Source organism: Tinamus guttatus, unplaced genomic scaffold (genome assembly GCF_059628265.1).
Source record: "Tinamus guttatus ecotype Peru unplaced genomic scaffold, ASM5962826v1 Tinamus_guttatus_pri_ptg000035l, whole genome shotgun sequence".
NCBI lineage: Eukaryota > Metazoa > Chordata > Aves > Tinamiformes > Tinamidae > Tinamus > Tinamus guttatus.
The window spans coordinates 3,251,452-3,269,945 of record NW_028288569.1 but is presented as its reverse complement, the minus strand read 5'-3'; the positions used below and the strand labels follow the sequence as shown (position 1 = coordinate 3,269,945).

The 18,494-nt window shown below is 36.4% G+C and overlaps 1 protein-coding gene across 2 annotated transcripts in view; it reads left to right on the top strand.

Annotated features, from left to right (window-relative positions):
* Nucleotides 1-18,494, top strand: part of EPHA3 (EPH receptor A3) — a 205,045-nt gene that overhangs the window by 60,232 nt on the left and 126,319 nt on the right. For both annotated transcript variants that reach the window (XM_088533391.1, XM_088533383.1), the window contains exon 3: nt 6,274-6,934. In XM_088533391.1, the coding sequence (XP_088389517.1) occupies nt 6,274-6,934 (661 nt within the window). The remainder of the gene's footprint in view (nt 1-6,273; nt 6,935-18,494) is intronic.

Here is an 18,494-nt window from a genome sequence, read left to right as displayed (position 1 = left end):
TCTCTCTGTACTTTGCTTATGAAGTTGCCTCTGATAGATGTTAGAACCATGGTCAGTGTGTGAAAAAGCTAGATTCTCTTACTGATGTGAATTTGGATGTGTTTGAAATTAAAGTAAAAAAATTAACGGAAACAAATAATAAAACAAAGAAAGGTTCAAAGTTATTCATCTTAACTTAAATCATGCAGCCTCAGCCCCAAGTGTTTGCTTCAGAAAGAGAAAAATGTGTGAATACTGGACAGTGAAATGTATTAAGAAAGGTCATAGAATGCAAGGTATATTTAAAAAATTACAATATATTTTCATCTGATCATATCATAAGATTTTTAGGTCAAACTCTTTTGCACAGAATTGTGTTTTTAAAAGTAAGTGGAAATGATGCTTGGATGACCTGTCAATTTTCCCGTGCATGAGGACTTCCATCCTGGCCTATTGTGTTGCCCTCATGTAAAATATTTGAGATATTTCATGCTTAGCATGATTATATTTTCAGTTAATTAAGGTGTCAAGCAGCAAGTTATCAGAAAATGACTTGGTAGATATTTTGGAGTGCTCGTTTTCAAAGGATACAAATGCCATGATAACTGTTTGGTTAGAGGGTGTTTTTTCCACTGTTTTTTTCCGAGTTTGTTCAGTTTTAGTCCCCCGGCCAGTCCTGCCTATCAAAAGAAATCTTTCATAAGACATTGGGTTTTATTTCAGCAATTCAACTCGGGCCATACTCCTGTTCTTATCAAAGTTAATGGCAAATTCCCTTGGGAGCAGGATTAAGGATTCATAGGCAAGTGTCAGATACCCACCAAAAGGTGAATGAATGACTTCCGTCACAGTAAGGATTAATTTCTCCTACTTTAGATAGAAGAAGGCATTGTGTAACACTGAATGCAGCAACGAACAGGTAAAAACAATTCTGTTTTCATATCAATTTGACAAAGGTATCACTGAATTAGAATTTCTTAGGTTAGGGATCTACTTATTGTTAGCACCTACTTTTGCCAAAACAAGAAAATAAACTCAATGCCTATATATTTGTGGCACAAATTAATTTGATTTCTAGGGTTTGAACTTTTGGATAGTATCCCATGAGACTAGAAAAAAAAAATGTGTTTAATGTTTCTTTGTGATTGGAAATCTAGCTTTCTATGGAATAGAAATGTTCTTCGTGTGCCCTTTATGCCCAAGTTAGGATTTTTACAAGACCATCAGCTGTAACTTTTTCATTTATGAAAAAACTTTATATGTGAGTACTTCATATGAAAGTACTCACAGAGGGAAGCACTAACTCTAAGTGAGATTAGTACAGTGTAGTATGATGTATTGATTGTTTGCTGCTGACGAGTGATCTCAATATTTACAGGAAGTGAATTTGTATAATCCAACTTTTGAATATTCCACTACTTGCCAGTGTTATGTGAGAGCCTCATAGGCTTAACCCTAAGATCAGAATATTGGAACGCTTTGACCATTGCTTGAGAGTGCAATTATTCCCACATTAAAAAGCAGCAATATGTGTGGTGTCTGTACTAATATTAACAGCTTTCAGCACTACATGTGCCTTGTATGTGAAGATGCTGCCTCATGGTATGACGTGTTTTTTTTTTTTTTTTTCTTTTTAACCTCTTTTTAATGTAACAGCCTGGCAGCCTGAGAGCAGGGATGGAGAGTGGTGATGTTACTGGCTGACTGCTACTCTGTCCGTGAAATGTTGCTTCGTTCGCGTTGCCTGTCTGGGTGGGAGATGCCCATCGCAGAGATCCTTTTGTTTGGAGAGGGAATTGGTTGTGTAAATAGCAGAGGGCAGAAAGATTGTGTGTACACAGAAATGCCTGCGCTTTTCCGTTACTGCTCCGCAAGGTGGAATAAAGGTGCCTTTTTTTTTTTTTTTTTTTAACTGTCTGGAACATCTTCCTGAATCCTAATAAATAGTAAATGAGAGTCAGTTTTCAATATTACAACAAACATGGTTTTCATGTAGAACTTAAATGATGGTTCTGCAGGGGTTTGTGTGAAGGCCTCACAGGTAGTGAAAAGCAATTACCCTGACAAGAAGAATATCATAGTTTTTTATAGTTTAGAAATAAGCAGTGATTTGACTAGTCTGCCCAGCAATCTTGGGATGTGCTAGCCCATTAAGAAGTTCTCATGAGGTTTCAAAGTCTATTCATCCAGTTATTTTATTTTCTTAGCAATACATTCTCAGTCTGTGTTCTCATGTAAATAATGCTTATGTGGTTTAAGGTATGTTATGTATAGGTGCTATCACAATTATAAATTTTATTTTTAAGGACAATTGAGTGTGGTCTGAAATGGTGCTCATATCAAATCATGACAAGTAGGACAGGCCAAATTTCTTAATAGAAAATAAATTTGCAAATAAATCTTAGTAGACCATTTCCTGTCATTGTCAAAGAAGACTGGGGGAATTTTCTGCATGTATTGAAACAAAAAGGAAATGGAAGATTGAAAACATTCCGGGAAAAAAGCTTAAAAGAATTAAAAGTGAAGGGAAGAACACTTTTTAAAAGCCAAATTACACATTTGTTGAGGGATTTCTGCTTGGATACCCTTTCTGTTTGCAGAGAAAGATGACCAAAGGTATTAGAGGAATGGGATATAAGTATAGTGCGATAATGGGAACTGAAAAATGGTGGTCACAGCTCCCCTTTTTGCTTCTTGACAACAGCAACAAATTAAACACCCAAAGGGTCATATCACAGCCCCCCGTTTCTATCTCTCCAGGATCATGCTATCATAACATTCCTGACAATTTTGTAAGAGTCTTTCATAAAATAATTTGGGTTTCTTATTTATTGGAAGATCATTCTGGAGCTTCATTCCTGTGAAATTTAGAAACCATCTCCTAATTCCCAGTTTAAATTTACTCAGGACTCATAAACAACTCAGGATTTACTCAGGACTAATAAATATGTATTTGATCCCCATTAGTACTGCTGGGCAGGGAATGCCAGGAGGGACGTATTCTGAGCATAATGCACTGTGGGCCACATTTACCCCAGCGTGTATGTTTAGAATAGCTACACTGGAAAAACCAGCCTGCTCTTGGTTGATTATGCTGCTGAGTCGCTGGTTAGGCTTGGGTCCCACCAGTGTCTGTGATTTCAAATGATGCAAGCGAAGATCCCTTCAACAGTTGTTCATCAGCTGTTCATTGGCTCTACTTGGTCCTTGCCAAGTTCGCAGCCAAACCCCCACCGGCACTGCTCTCATTTGGAATTACATAGTGCCAGTTCCTCTGGTTTCTTCTATGAGCAGATGGATTCTCCTTGGAAAGAAGTCTGGTTTCTGACCTCCAGGTGGGGTTCCAGGGATGGCTCTCCCGCCCTTTGCCGTTACGTTCTTTCTCTTTCAAAGATACTGGCACTTGCGTAAGTGCATGATGCACCTTTGAGGAGAGGCGATTCAACAAAAATAACACCTTCCCTCCTAGTTTTCCATGTGATGGAGAGAGACTTCTGGGATGCCGAAGGTGGGAGAGGGCAGGCTGAGCCTGCAGCAGGCTGGGCTTGATGTGTGATGCTCTGTTGCATTACTCCTGTAGTGGTTCACTGTCTCATCCCTGCTTTGGATGAATTATTCTTGCCTTCTCAGTCTTGTATCAGTTATAATAACTCCCACCTTTTGACCTGTTTAAGCTGTCCAAGTTCCTGCATGCTCAAAATGCTCATCTTGTCTTCCTAATGCCCAAGAAATAAAGGCAAAGTTTAATTACAAAATATAAACTCTGGACTCTGCTTTTGGCTCTTTTTTTTTTCTCCTCCTTTTCATTTTTTTCCTGGTGTATCAGAATTGTGCTCATATGTTTATATTATCTTGGATGCTTTTTGATGCTTATATTTTCTCATCTTTCTGCATCTCTTCTTTCCCAAAATGAGAGCCACCTTCTCTGTAGCTTTTTTGAGGAGTACTTTTATTGTATCCTCTCAGATATTCCTCCCCTTAGCTTTTCTTTGAGATTCAAAGGTAACGTTTCTTCTGTTCTCCTTTACTTTCCTGTTCCCTTATATTTTAACTTTTAGCTATTTCTGTTATTTCAGTTAAGTAGTAGGGAATTTAGGTCAGAAAGATGACAGTATGAAATGAAATTGCCCTGGCTATTCTAATACTTAATAGGCTATGTGGCAGTATGTCGTAGGATGTTTCTATTCCATTGCTGCTTAACTTCTTAATAGCCAACACATTTCAGTGACAATACCCATCTATAAAGCTAGTTTTTAAATTCTGTCCTGTAATTAAGTATAATAATTTTTAGAGCTGAAAGAAATTTTGTAAGGGTAAGAGTTCCTTTCTTTCTACTTAAATTCTAAGAGTTCAGGATTAAGGTGATTAACTCTGCTTGGCTAGAGACAAAAAAAAGGCTAATTTAAATCTGGTTTTAATCTCATCATGTCAAAACATGGTGCATACATAGCTGCATGCAAATTAGTAAGATCCCACAATAAAAGCTGCTTATGACAAATTAATAATTACTAGCCTGAGGTCTTAAATGCATCACTGATGGGACTAGGTGTTTGAATGAAGATGGTGTTTTTGGAGAATTGTCATCTTCTTCCTCCAACAGTGGGCATGATTTTTCAGAACGTACTTAATTCCATCCCCTTCACATTTTGTTCAATATTTGTAGCATACAGTCACTCTGTTTTAAGTTCTTTTGCTTCCCTTGCACTACACCTGGTTGCCACCATGGCGCAGAGTTTTTTTTTTTTTCTTTTTTTGGTTCCAAAGGCTATGTATGTGGGTTCCAAAGGCTATGTATGTGGGTGGCAATAGCTGCTGTAGCTGCCGCATTTCAGTGTGGTTTGTTAGGATACACTTCATTGTCATAACAGAGTTTGCCTTTGTATAATTCATTCCGAAGTCAAAAAGAGATGAAAAAGAGAAGGCTAAGGGACAATCTTACGAATGTATATAAGTAACCTAATGGGAGGATTTAAAGAAAGTAGAGCCAGTCTGTTCTTTGTAGTGCCAACTGAAAGTGCACAAACTGAAATACAGGAAATACTATATAAATATTAGAAAAAAAAATCATTTTTACTCTAAGGGTGGTTGAACACTGCAACAGGGTGCTGAGAGAGGTTGTAGAGTCTCCATTTGTTGAGGTTTTCAGAACCCAACTGGGCACTAGGGTGCAGTTCCTCAATCCATACGCTCATCAGAAACATTGGAATGTCTCTAGTGACATAACATGGCGATATAGCTATTTATAAATCTTTGCTACTTGTTTGTTCGTCTTAATTATTTTAAAAATAAATTTTAAAAATGGATCATAGTTATCTGCTCAGGGAAAATTCCAAAAAAGATGGTTTAAGTCACCTGGTTGACTGAATGCACTGAATGATTATCATTAAATGTTTACTTTAAATACCCCAATAGAGTATTTTTTTCACTTTCTGCCTGTGATCGACAAATGAGTCCAATGAGTGTGATTTCAGAAATCAGGATTGGTCCATAAGTAATTCATGAATAGGAAACTCTTTTCTTCTTTGTCTGGTGCAAGTAGGTTTGTCAGTTAATGTATCCAAAAGAAATGGCAGTGTATTCTTCAAAAACAGTGATAGTGTCTAAGCCAACATAATATAAAGAATAACTGTACACTGAGTAACCAAAATAATTAAGAGAAATTGGTGGTACTTTTTAATAACTCTGGAAACTGGGCTAAACTCAGTTTTGTTCTGAGTACATACCCCGAACAAAACCAGCTGTCATGTTTTGAATAAATTTAAAGCTGCAATATGTTATCGTGACTATATAGAATACTAACAATGGATTTCTCTTTTTTTGGTATCATTTTATATCTTGTTTAATCTTTTAACTGCAAGTGCGGTCTGACAGTGAAAATATATTTTTGCCCTAACGAGGCATCACTTACATTTGAGGTGAGGATGCTTGTAATAGAGACATTTGGGGATTGTGATCAAAAAGACAGCCCTGCATGTATCTTGCAGTCTTTAGTAATACAGGGTGACTGCAGCATCTGTTTTATGCCAGCTTGAGGTAAATTGGTAAATATTGACTTTCTAATGGTGGCTTCTGTGTTTATTGAAGTTATTAATATGTTTTAATAGGAAAAGGCAAGTGCAAGTTCACAGACAGACTTCAGTGTTCACTTTACTGTGATGTTCTTCAGTGTGAGATCAGACCATTTGTGATTATTGTTTTTATTGTTTTTTCACACTTTTTGTCTCAAAATGTGTTTTTGTTGGTATGATTGCTAATTTTAAAATATTTCCTTTTTTTTTTTTTCTCTCTCTATAGTGGGAAGAGATTAGTGGTGTTGATGAGCATTATACTCCAATCAGAACTTACCAGGTGTGCAATGTTATGGACCATAGTCAAAACAATTGGCTGAGAACAAACTGGATTCCACGCAATTCAGCTCAGAAGATATATGTGGAGCTCAAGTTTACCTTGAGGGACTGTAATAGCATCCCTCTAGTTCTGGGCACTTGCAAAGAGACCTTCAATCTGTATTACATGGAATCTGACGATGACCATTTGGCAAAGTTCAGAGAGCATCAGTTTACAAAAATTGACACCATTGCGGCTGATGAGAGCTTCACCCAAATGGATCTTGGGGACCGAATTCTCAAGCTGAACACAGAAGTCCGCGAGGTGGGGCCTGTCAGCAGGAAAGGCTTTTACTTGGCTTTCCAAGATGTAGGTGCATGCGTTGCCTTAGTCTCAGTGCGAGTGTACTTCAAAAAGTGCCCTTTCACTGTAAAGAACCTTGCCGTGTTTCCCGACACGGTACCCATGGACTCGCAGTCGCTAGTGGAAGTGCGCGGTTCTTGTGTCAATCATTCCAAGGAGGAAGAGCCACCCAAGATGTATTGCAGTACAGAAGGAGAATGGCTAGTGCCCATAGGGAAGTGCTTGTGTAATGCTGGCTATGAAGAAAGAGGCTTTGCGTGCCAAGGTAACAATGCCCTTCATGTTCACACCGCTAGCAGGGGGTTCACTTTGTGTCCCTACTCTCTGTGTTGGGTCATGGTGATCTTTGGCAAATTCCTGGGAGAAATAAATCAGATGAGAAAATTGCCATGAAATGGGATTTTTCTGCTCTGTGTAAATAATGTAATTCAATTTAAAGAAATATTTGATAAGGACGAGCAATTGATTTTTAGTCAATGTAGTGTATAATGAATTTAATCTCTCTTAGCACTCTTTTGGATTTCCTTTCAGTAGACTGCATTTTCTCAGATGCATTGTTCATGTCAAAATATTTTAAATTTTATGTGTGTTTTTTTACCTATGTGGCTTGACCTGTAAGTGCTTAGTACTTACTGATCTGTGTCAATTACCTTGGATTGGTCAGATAAAACAGGCAGAATTGTTTCAGTCCCTAAACGCAGGTATGTTTGGAAAGTGAATATTGAATTTTGAAATTGCATTTTGCTGCATTGTTAACATATGGCAACTCAAAATCGTTTTCTACAAACTTGTGGTTTCTGCAAACTGTGGTTATGTGAATGCTCCTGAGAACTGATTCCAGCAGTAATGGTGACGTTTTCCAGAAACAGGTCTTTTAAGCATTAGGAATTTTATATGAAAAATGCATATTATATTTATCCAACTTTAATGTTAAGCAGAATGATGATGATCTATAATATGGTTTTTACATGAGTACATTTTGGATTTTTGTGCTAAATGAATCTTTAGCTTGAATCTTTTCACAGAGTGCCCGAAGGGGTGCTGCTGAGGTAGAAGGGGCATTTGTTAAAATAAATAACACATATATATATGTGTTATTTACACATATATATTATATTATATGTACATATATATAAACAGAAATTCCATTGTTGGAAGAAGTAGCATTTGCAATACTTACTGTAGTTTGCATGAGGCTGTGTGTGTGTTGGGAGCTCCTAGGAGTCTGCTGAACCGGAGCAGTATAGGCAAGTAGTTGTAAAAATCTGTTGCTTTACGTAAGGTGACCTTTTCTTGGACTTCACCAGGGAGGAGTTGGGAGGAAAGGGGCAAGAATGTATTTTATTTAGTTGTTGATTTTAAGTGATTTTTTTTTTCTCCCAGAAAATGAGTTAACCAGGGAGATCAGTCTTTGATGCTTTTCTGTAGTTAGCGCCGGATACTAAGGAGAGAAAAAAAAAAAAAAAAGTACTGTTGGGTGCGATGATGAAACCAGGAGAGGATATTTTATTGTTCAGAACTGATTTATGTAGGACTGCCTGTAGGTACACTTTAAAACGCTGAGACATTGGAGCTACTCTTCTAACTGCTTGCTAATTATTTAGCCCATGCCCTGTAAAATGATTGAAAGATGGTGGTTTAGTATTTCAGTTACACTTGAGCACAAACAAGACAACCACTTCAGAAAGTGTCAGAATAAAACTGAGCAAGCAAAGATTGAGCATTTTATTAGAAGCAGATTCTCAGATGCTTGGATGGGCAAGGCATTCCCTACTCAGTTCAGCAGAGGTTAGGGGTAAGTGCACATATGAGTAAGAGTATTTTTGAGGGCTTACTGTGAGGACTATCATTTCTCATGATCATTTCTCTGCATTCAGTTTTTGCCTTCAAATCCATATGTTGATCAAGGGAGACCGTTAACAATAGGTCTTTCTGGTTTATTCTGATGAAACATACGATCTTTATCTAACTTTTATTGGGAGCCGTGCTTATCAAATATTTTCAGTGTGGTGTAGTGGAAGTGTCACTGTAAAAACTGTAGTCCAAAACCTCATGGTGGTTGGCATTGGTAACTCAGCAGGAGTAGGAAGGCCCAGTAAAAGAGTTCATTTTTCTCTTACATTTTGTCCTTACGCTCAGGGCTGCTCCTTGGTTCTTCATTTGCTTCTTTCCTCTTTTCCTCTCTCTTTTAGGGTTTGAGTATGGGAGTTTTTTTTTTTTTCCAACAGAAGGACGATAGCATCAGGATTATAGAGTTTGAAGAAGTTTGTATATGGAATTATGGGCACAGGCTGGAATTAGGGCAGAATTGTTGGAAAATAAATAAATCAATCTGTTCTTTGGTTGGAGTTTGAAAAAGCAGTAACAAACTAGAAATTCTTACTTGCTCAGTAAGTTTTTAATAAATGTTCCGTTTGTCACCATTTGATCCTGCGTTCAGACTGCTTTTGTTCCCTGCTGCTCCATGCAGTATGTGTTTTCAGATACAGTATCATTTTGTATTGGTAGAACCTAATTGAATGTTTAAAAGAAGATCCCTAATGATCAGTCTCTCTAAATTTCACAGAGACTAGCTTCTCTTGATGTTTGGGAAAATATTAAGGTTCAGCCATGCCCTCAAATAACATGGTTTGTGCTGTTTTTCCATATGTGGTTCCAAAATCACTTCCTTTTTTTCTGCATAATCAGGAAATGAGGCTGTAAGGCTCTAACCTTGTTACTGGAGCAATACAAGCACATACATGTTCTGAGAAGACGCGACCAGACTGCTGGCTCTACCCAGTATCTTGGGGCTTTGGAAGCTTGTTGTACTCTTGGTTGTGCGAGTACCACAGTAGCTACCTGCGGGTCAGTCAGTTAAATAAGCAATGGCCCATTTTGCTGTGAACTTCCTTTTCCTCATTATTATGAAGATATGGAGAAATGCCTCACTTTGAGGAGTTCTGATGTGCATAAACTGCATTGGGTTAACTGCTGAAGCTCTGATCTAGCAAAGACTTTTGCATCTGTGTAGTATTTTGCAGGGAGTACTTTTATATACAAGGTTGCTGCATTGGCCGCATAAACTTAATTCAGAGAACACAAGTCTTTGCAGTACTACTCAAATTCTGGAAGAATTTCAGCAGCAGAAATATTTGGTGCAAGTCTATACTGAAGTGATGTGGTTTCAGGGTTGTTTTTCTTAGCGCAAATTTGTTGAGTGTTTTGATTTTGAATTTCCTAGGGCTTTTCCCCAGTTATAGAGCTGACTTGAAGAAAGGCTACAAGTTTAATGTGGGAGCTTTTTGATGATTCTCTGAGATTTGCTTAGACATGAATTGAGTTCCCATGGTTTATTTTACTAAATCTCTGGACTTGATGTAATCTGCAGTATCAGAGTTGAGAGGAATTCACTGCACATTTCAGAAAGCATATTGTGAAGTGGGGGAAGCTCTTCAAGTATGAGAAGAAAATGTTATGGATATAGTAAGTGTCCTTCTCCAGTCCCTGAAAGAACAGAACGATTTCAAATTTTCTTACTGTTTTCTTCAGTCTAATCGAAATGTCACTGGCTGGTTGGATGGCTTGCTCTGCTTACCACATGAACCTTGGTAAAGACTAATATGTCTTAGATTTAGAAAGCTCTTACTACTATTCTCTCTACTAATTTTGCTTCTTAATTCTACATTCCACTTTTTCTACTCTCTTTCTGTCATGATTTTTAAACATTTCTCTGCCTTCAAATATTTGTGGGCAGCTTCTATTTTCCTACTTGTCTAGTTATTTCAGTACAGTACAAAAGTATTTAAAGGAATTTACTAAATTAATCCTTCTATTTTCTGTCTCTATAATGTTCATATGTGTATCTGTGCTTTTGTAAGATCCTTTACTTGATTTTTTTTTTTTTTTGGAATGTATGCAGTAGGTTATTTTGTTAACATAAGTTGCTTCATTAATTATTCACAAATAAAGTTTGCATGGAAAAGTTCAGCAAACTGAGTTAACTCATTTTAATAAAGGAATTAAATTTAGTTCTAAGTCCTTGGGAATGATTATGCTTCTCAGAACACCAGCATGTCAGAAAAAAAAGTGAACAGGTGAACAGCAGGTAAGGTAAGATCTCAATTTGGGCAACATCACATACATTAGACTGTCATTGTCTACTTTTTTTTTTTAATTAACTAATGTATATATTAGTTAACTAGATAGAATATATGTTAACTAAAATAAGTTTACTAGGACATATGCACTGTTTATTTCTACGGCCTTGTTACCATGTGCACCACAGTGATCCTTTCTGTTTAATCTTACTGTGATACTTCATGACTGAAAAGGCCATCTTCATCACAGTATCTTTTCTAAATTATGTTTTCAGGCTTTTTTTTTTTTTTTTTTTCCAAATTACATGTTCATAGCATCTTCTCTATTAGAATTGCCGTTTTCTAACTTGCTTAAATTAGGGAAACAGGACAGTTGGAACCACAATCTAAATCTAATATTTTCTGGCGTTTTTTCATGCTCTTTCTCAGTCACAAGGACAATTCATCTTTGCCAATTGTTCCGCATTGAATAGTCGGAGTTGATCAAATCAAAAGTGTAACTGACTTAATATTCTTTCTTTGACAGTGACTTAAAAGCAGATTCTTAAGGAAAGAATATAAAAAAACTATGAAGGGCAGCTTTACTGAGTATGCCTGTCAGCTTTGGACAAGCAACTGTTAGGCAACTTTATAAGACTTAAGATGCATCCTGTAAATTAAGTTCATATATAATTGGCAACAGTTATATGTCACCTATTAGTTCATGCCCTCCTTTTATGAACTTATTTATATTTTTAGTATCTGTTAATTTTCCTGACAGTCAATGTTGTAAATTAATGTTGTTTTGAATGAAAACATTTTTTGCTGTGTTTGAACCTTGTGCTTTAAATCAATTTTATAATTTTTTTCTTATCCTTATGTGACGAGAAAATAAAAGAAAAACATTTGTTTTTCAACTTCTGTATTAATAATTTTATAGACCTCTCTCACATCTGGTATCTCTTTTCCAAATTCTCTCTCTCTTAGTGCCTTCTCTATGTTTGTCTGTGTTGGAGGACCAACTAATTGCCCTGTTCCTCCTGGCCATCCTGGTCTCTGTAGGTATTCAAAGTAAACAATGTGATTTTCATCAAGATCGTAATGAGGCCTGCAGCAACTATTTAAGTTGCGAGTACACCAGGAGTTTTTACAGTGGCATGATGATTTGGGAAAGCTCAAAGATGAGTAAGACTGAAGGAGCATTCACATGACCTGCTTCGTGAGTGATCTGAATGTGGAGTTACAGTTTTATTTTGAAATACGCAGAGAGGGAATAGACTTCATGAGGTGAAAGTTGGGTAGTTGGGGAAATAGTATCAAAATAAAAGGGAAAGCATAGGACAAGTGTTATAAGGAGATGTCTTCACTGTTCTGTAATATTTTGGAAAGTGTCTGGGACAAACATTGGAAGCCTCATTTCTGAAGGCTTTTTTAAAAAAAATTGTGGTAGCCAGATGAGAGAGGAAATCCTGCCCTGGCAGAGTTGGACTAATAAATTCCTCCATCTCCAAAGCATCTATTTTGTTGTTGGTTTATTTTGTACACTTCAGAAAGCTTAGCTGGACACAGAGGATGGTATTTTACAGGATTATGTACTTAATTAGCAAACATACAGTGGACAATTGTATATCCATGTGGGAATACAAGTAAACGTGAATGTGCTTTCAAATGCTTCCAAGAGATGACCCTTTAGACTGAAAGAGACTTTCTATCTCCAGGTATCAAATGGAAAACTAAACTGGTGGGAATGAAAAGAATCATTTGCTAAGCACAAATTATATTTTCTGCATGCTAGCATTTCAAGGTGTAGTCTAAAATTTTAGTTACTGGAACTGAGTAAGCCTGAATTACAGTCATGTCTTTGCATTTCACTATTCAAATTGTTGAGGGCTTTTTTCTTTTAAGAATTTTTTTTTGTTGTGAATTTCTTGTGTAATAAAACATAATAAAATGTTGAGTATTAACCAAAAGTGACTGACACATTTTCTTTCTGTGAAGACAACAACTTTTTCCAATAGCTCAGTGACTTGAGAGAGGTTATTTATACTTTGGAAATGTGTGAGGCTCTGCATAGGAAACTTACGTTTAATAAAATGCAGGAGATGATCATGTGAAGATCATATAATAATAAAACTGTCAAGGTTACCAATGATATGGAATCTAAAAAAGATGAGAATTCACTCGCTCCTCTCCCCCACCCCAGAGTTTTAAGGTGTATTTTTTCCCTTATATTTGAAATTCATTCGTTCTGGATTTTAAAAGGAGGAGATAGTAATTTTTTTTTTTTTTTTGGTAAGGGAATCTTTATCTTCCAAGCTAGTAAACTAAAATGACAGCAGCTATAAATTATGAATCACTTCATTTGTAAAATATTCATTGTTTTCATTTGGTTCAGATTCTGTAAGTACATAAAAAGCACACACTAAAAGATTTAACTTTGTGCTTAAAATTTTTTTAACTCTTAGGAAATTTATCTTAGCCAATACCTAGATGATTTTCACGGGACAGAGTTATGCTGCACTGATTTCTTTGGAAGCATTGCAGCCAGTGTTATGCTTCAGACTGTTAAATGTTTGGAAAATACTCAGATTTCTACGTTGTAAACAGTAGATTCCAAATGAGAATTTTGACAGTAAAATTGCATGTGCCTTGTACTATAGTTTAACAGATTTGTCACATGTCCTAGGAACAAACAAAAACTATAAATATTCTTGAAATCGTTAGAAAAGAGAGACTTAATGATATGATACGGTACAGACTTCCCAGTCAAAAAAATATATTATTTCAGTGCTCCGTGGTTATTTGGGAAAAACCTTTACTAAATTCCTTGTAAAATAAGATAGAAATATGTAAATAAACATGTTTGTAAGTATTTCTATTACTATTTTCTTGTTAAGTGCCTCAATGGCAACCCAATATTGGTGTTATTAAAAAAAATCTTCCTAGGATTTCTCCCCAAAATGTTTAATACTGCAGCATCAACATATGATATGTTAGGTAATTCAGAATTGATTTTTCAGAGTGTGTTTTGAACGTTGCAGGGAAATGGAAATGTCTGCTCAGCACATGAATTATTTGCAGAAGTATATATGACTCTCCAAATGTAACTTAAAACAGCAGAGTTACCCTGTGTGTTTATTCTACTATGATCTCTTATCAGCACTGAGATGGTGCTTGCTGTGCCTGAGAATTCATTCCACAATATGCTCTTTTGGCATTTCCTTCCTTGTCTCCCTCAGCTGCTTTTAAAACAAAAAGCAAACATAAACATGAAAGCAGTAAAATATACTGGGTATAGACCCACACTCTCACAGTTTAACAAGTATGTGTGAGAGACAATGTTTCCATCTTATTTTTAATATAGAAATTTGTTCCAGAATTCTATGCTTCTTACATGCTCAAAACTACCACTCTTCAATTTTTTGTATAGGATTTTACTGCAAATATCTTAGGAGTCTCTATCAGAGAGAATCTTAAGGGATCTTGCTGGCATTTCCTTAACCTTTTCATTTTAATGGCTTTGCTTCTTCAGAGGCTTTCAGAAGATTAAAAATTAAATTATTAGGATCACCCTGAACATGTTTTTGCTTGTACTATCTTTGGTGCCTTTGAATATAAGCTTCCTTGAGAGCTGCACAAAGGCTGCATTGTCAGTGCGGATTCAGCGCGCACACATTTTCTTCCGTCAGCTTCTTTGCCGCTTGTGTCTGCGTATGGAGTTATTTGACAATCTCTTATTAGTTCCAGAGTGGAGCTTAAAAGGCTAATAGGGGTTTGCATTACAACTGACATCTGGTACTAGACTTTAATAGAGAGCAATTGTAGTGCGAACTGTACGTTTTGATAATGTTCGATGAAAATGCTCTTTAAGTAAGAACCATCTTGAAAGATGAGTATACGAGAAGACAGGACTCATATACGCGTCTGCTGCTCCTCAGCGTGAAGCACGGGATGTTGTCAAAACATGCTGTTGGCAGGCACCTAAATAACCAGTAACTGATCTCAGCCTTTATTGAAACATTTATGACTGCAGGGGAAGTATCAGAACTGAACGTTGCCTTGGATTGCAGGCTGAATAACATCAGTTGCATTCATAACGTCTTGTTTTCTTTGCATTTAAAGTTGCATTTAGTAACTGCCTTTTTTTTTTTTTTTTTTTTACTTTTTGCTTCTTGATAGTGTTGTTTGATGTTCAGTAACTTACACGTCACACACTTTTTTGGAATAACTACGATTAGAAATTCAGTGCCTAGGATTTGTTTATAGCTTCATTTTTAAATACCTGTCTGCAATGGATACCTTGACAATTGGTGGGTCTGGTGTGCTAAAGGAGAAATAGACTTAAACAAGGACAAATTCTTTGTAGGTCAAGGAGGCAAAGTATTTCACTGTCATGAATCTGTGGGTTCAGTGGTTGTCTACTGTAAGGTTAAGGTTTGATGTGATAATTTAGAACAGCTGCTCTTTGACAGAAAAATTCACTTTCAGCAAGGGAAGAAAAAAACATATGGTAGAAGTTGACAGTATGCCAACTCTGAATAACTGCAAAAGTGATACAGGACAGTTCTCTTCAGTGACATGGTTGAAATAATGCTTTTATACTTGCCAGTGGTATTTCCAGCCTTTATATTTTGTTGAAGCATATCTTATTTCTCGATACATCTCTTTTTTTTAGTTAGTTTAAAATAATTGCTGTTATACTTCTTTTGTAGTTACTTTAAAATAATATTTTTGTTTACTGACAGTGGTGTTTAAGTGGCCAATACAGGATGCTGATTTAACAAAGATATATATTTATGTAAACAGAGTACTTAAACATTGACTTAAGTAAAATGAACTTTATGCCCATGCTTAAATTCCGTCAAACTGAGCACGTGAGTAAAATGAAACTAATAAAGTTCATCATTTACTATGCTCAGCCTAGGCAGGGGTGGGTTGTCATCAGCAATTCAAAATCTTAGAGAGAAATCTTTTGTTCTTCTGTTTGGAGGAATCCAGGATGATTCTAATAATTTTGCGTATAATATAGTTCTAGGCAACATTATACATGATGTATTTTCTCTTTGTGTTTTAATGGGAGAAGAATAATAGAAGAAATTACTTGCAGTATCGAGGTCTTAGCTCCAAAAAATGCCAGTAATCAAGCAACCAAAAAATCTCTTAGATTAGTTACTATAAATCAGTAAGATATGTTGAAGAGGTCATCTGTTATCCAGCTGAAGTAAGAAAAGACAAGGTTTAGCTAACATTATTTAAAAGTCAGACATTAAACTTTTTCTTTGATGTTTTTGCAACCTTATAGAGAGTTCATTTAAACAAGATTTGACCTACCTTGAACAGTCCCCTAATGTCTTTAGAGGTGATTACAAGGTTTAAGTGTGTACATGTATGATTGTTTTATTTATGAATGTGTTCTGTAGCTGTTTTTTAATGTTATGTTATTTTAAGAAGCCATAAGATAAATAAGAATTGCTGCTTTGCTTTTCATGTTGAACGGTATAATGTATTTGTTATTATACAATGAAATACAAGCAAATTATTAAATATTGCATAGATTCAATGTACGAGGAGTATCCCCAGCTGCTGTAGTATTCTTTAAGTTGCAAAACAACTTTAATTCTCCAAAGATTTAATAGGATTTTTTTTTCTTTTTTGGTAATGTGATCCTAATACTGAAGTGACAGGTATGAGCAGTTATTTTAAAAAGCTGCTCTTCAAATGTGTTCTAGGAATTTCGAGATTTTGCTCCCATAAGAGTTATGTGGAAAACTAAAAGCAGGGCTGTGGAATTGTGACTTGAAGCGAAGTCAGGGTGTATTAACCATGAGCATGAGCTATAAAACCAGTGTTCATTTTGAAAAAAAGCTTAGGTAGGAAGGGAAGCAGGAAATAACGGCAGAAGAAAAGGTTTGGAAATCAGAGTTTACCATGGCTAAAGACCTTTCCAATTCATGAATTAATAGGCCATTCATTAAGCTGCCTTTTTTTTTTTTTTTAATTATGGTGTGTAACCTCATTGACTCTAAGACCAAATTATACTGTGAAGATGGAGTGTCTCGTGTTCAGCACAGCCCATATGCCTATATATTTGTTAACACAGGGGATGGAATTACAGGCATAATTACTACTCATTCCTAACATTTTATAAGCAATAATCATCTCGTTTCTTATGCTCTGTGAGAGGATGTGAACTAGTGATGGAATTAACAGTAAAAGGGAAATTGGCTTCCATGTCTTTTCACTAACTACAGCAGATGGTGGAAGAAAGAGAGCTAAGCACATTTTGTTAAAAGGGTCAGAGGAGGAAAGAGAAGAGGAGGAGAGAGGAATGCAGGGGAAAGCTTATTATGGTAAGCAAAGTATACCTTTACTGAAACCTAAATACTGTAGTTAGTGTTCTTCAATGATACACACACACACAACAAAAAAAAAAATAAATACATGTATGGAAAGAGCGGATATCTGCATGCAACTCTGTTCTGTGCCTAGCTGCTTAAAAACAAAAAATAAGTGAACACGTTTCAGGAAAAAAAAAATATGAACAAAAATGCTGACAGTTGTAAGGCTGTTTTTGGGTGTATGGTAGGTACTTGAAGTAGGTCTTGCATGGAACTGGCTTGCATGTTGTGATAGTCAAGTTAAGCGTAGCAAATGATGAACATGCTGCAATAATAGAGATTTCAGACTTACGTGAACCTGCCATTAACTGAGCCACATCTACTGTAGCCCAATGAACATAGTCGAAATGAAGTTTGCAGTCATAAAAAGATCTGTCGTTTTCTCCAGGACTTTTCACTATAAAGACCATGATGCACAAAAGGTGTTTCTGTGTCTCCTCTAATATCCTGTCCAAAATTTTAAGAATGTTTCCTTTTTATTTCTTTTGAATTGCTGAGTGCTGTGTACCTGGCAGTGTCCCAGAAATTATGGAAGTGATTTTAAAGGGCTGTGTCCTGTCCTGTCCTGAAATCAATGGAATATTTTTTCCTAGTACAGAGATTGAAGGAGCTTCTATTTAGTAGACTAGAAAGCAATACTGGAAACCCTACTCTGCAGAGTATTAACAGAGGGAGATGAGATGATATTTACGATCCCTGTCAAGTGATTCTAGTTTCCCTTTGTAAGAACGGCATTGGAGCCGAAATGTGATTCAGAGTTTATACAGTCTATCCTGTGCCTGCCTTGGGAAGAACAACTTCATACCGTGTGTGCAAATGGCTTCTGTGGCTTGGGAGGAGGTGCATGTGGAGTGGGATTATGGCAGAAGTACCCCTGGTTCTTCCCCATCCTGTCCTCTCTAAGCGCTACAGCAGGGAAGAGGAGGGTGTCAGCCGATGAATCTTTGATGTGGTTTGAGGAAGAGGATAACAGAGGTTTTAGGACCAAGCTAGTTCTTGTTCTGGTAGTAGCAGCGTTCTCGGTTGTGCTACTGTTTAATTCTAATTCATGATGAATTGGAAATGTAATTCAAGTAATAAATTTTGTGAATTTTCACTCAGGTTTCTAGTTTTACTTCCAATTTACTTTGCAGTGTATAGCAAGGTAATCTTTTACCCTCAGTCTCTTGCCTGAACAAGTAGACCCTGCTGTTCCCTCCAAAAGTTAAATATTATTCTTTTAATTGGAAAACATAACAAACCCCCAAATCCATCATAAAAGCAGGTGTTCAAGCACAAGACTGTTTAACATAGAGCTTGTTTCAACATGGATTAAGGGCTTCTTTGGAGATACACTGTTTTCCTGTGTGATAATTAGTTTCTAGGGCCA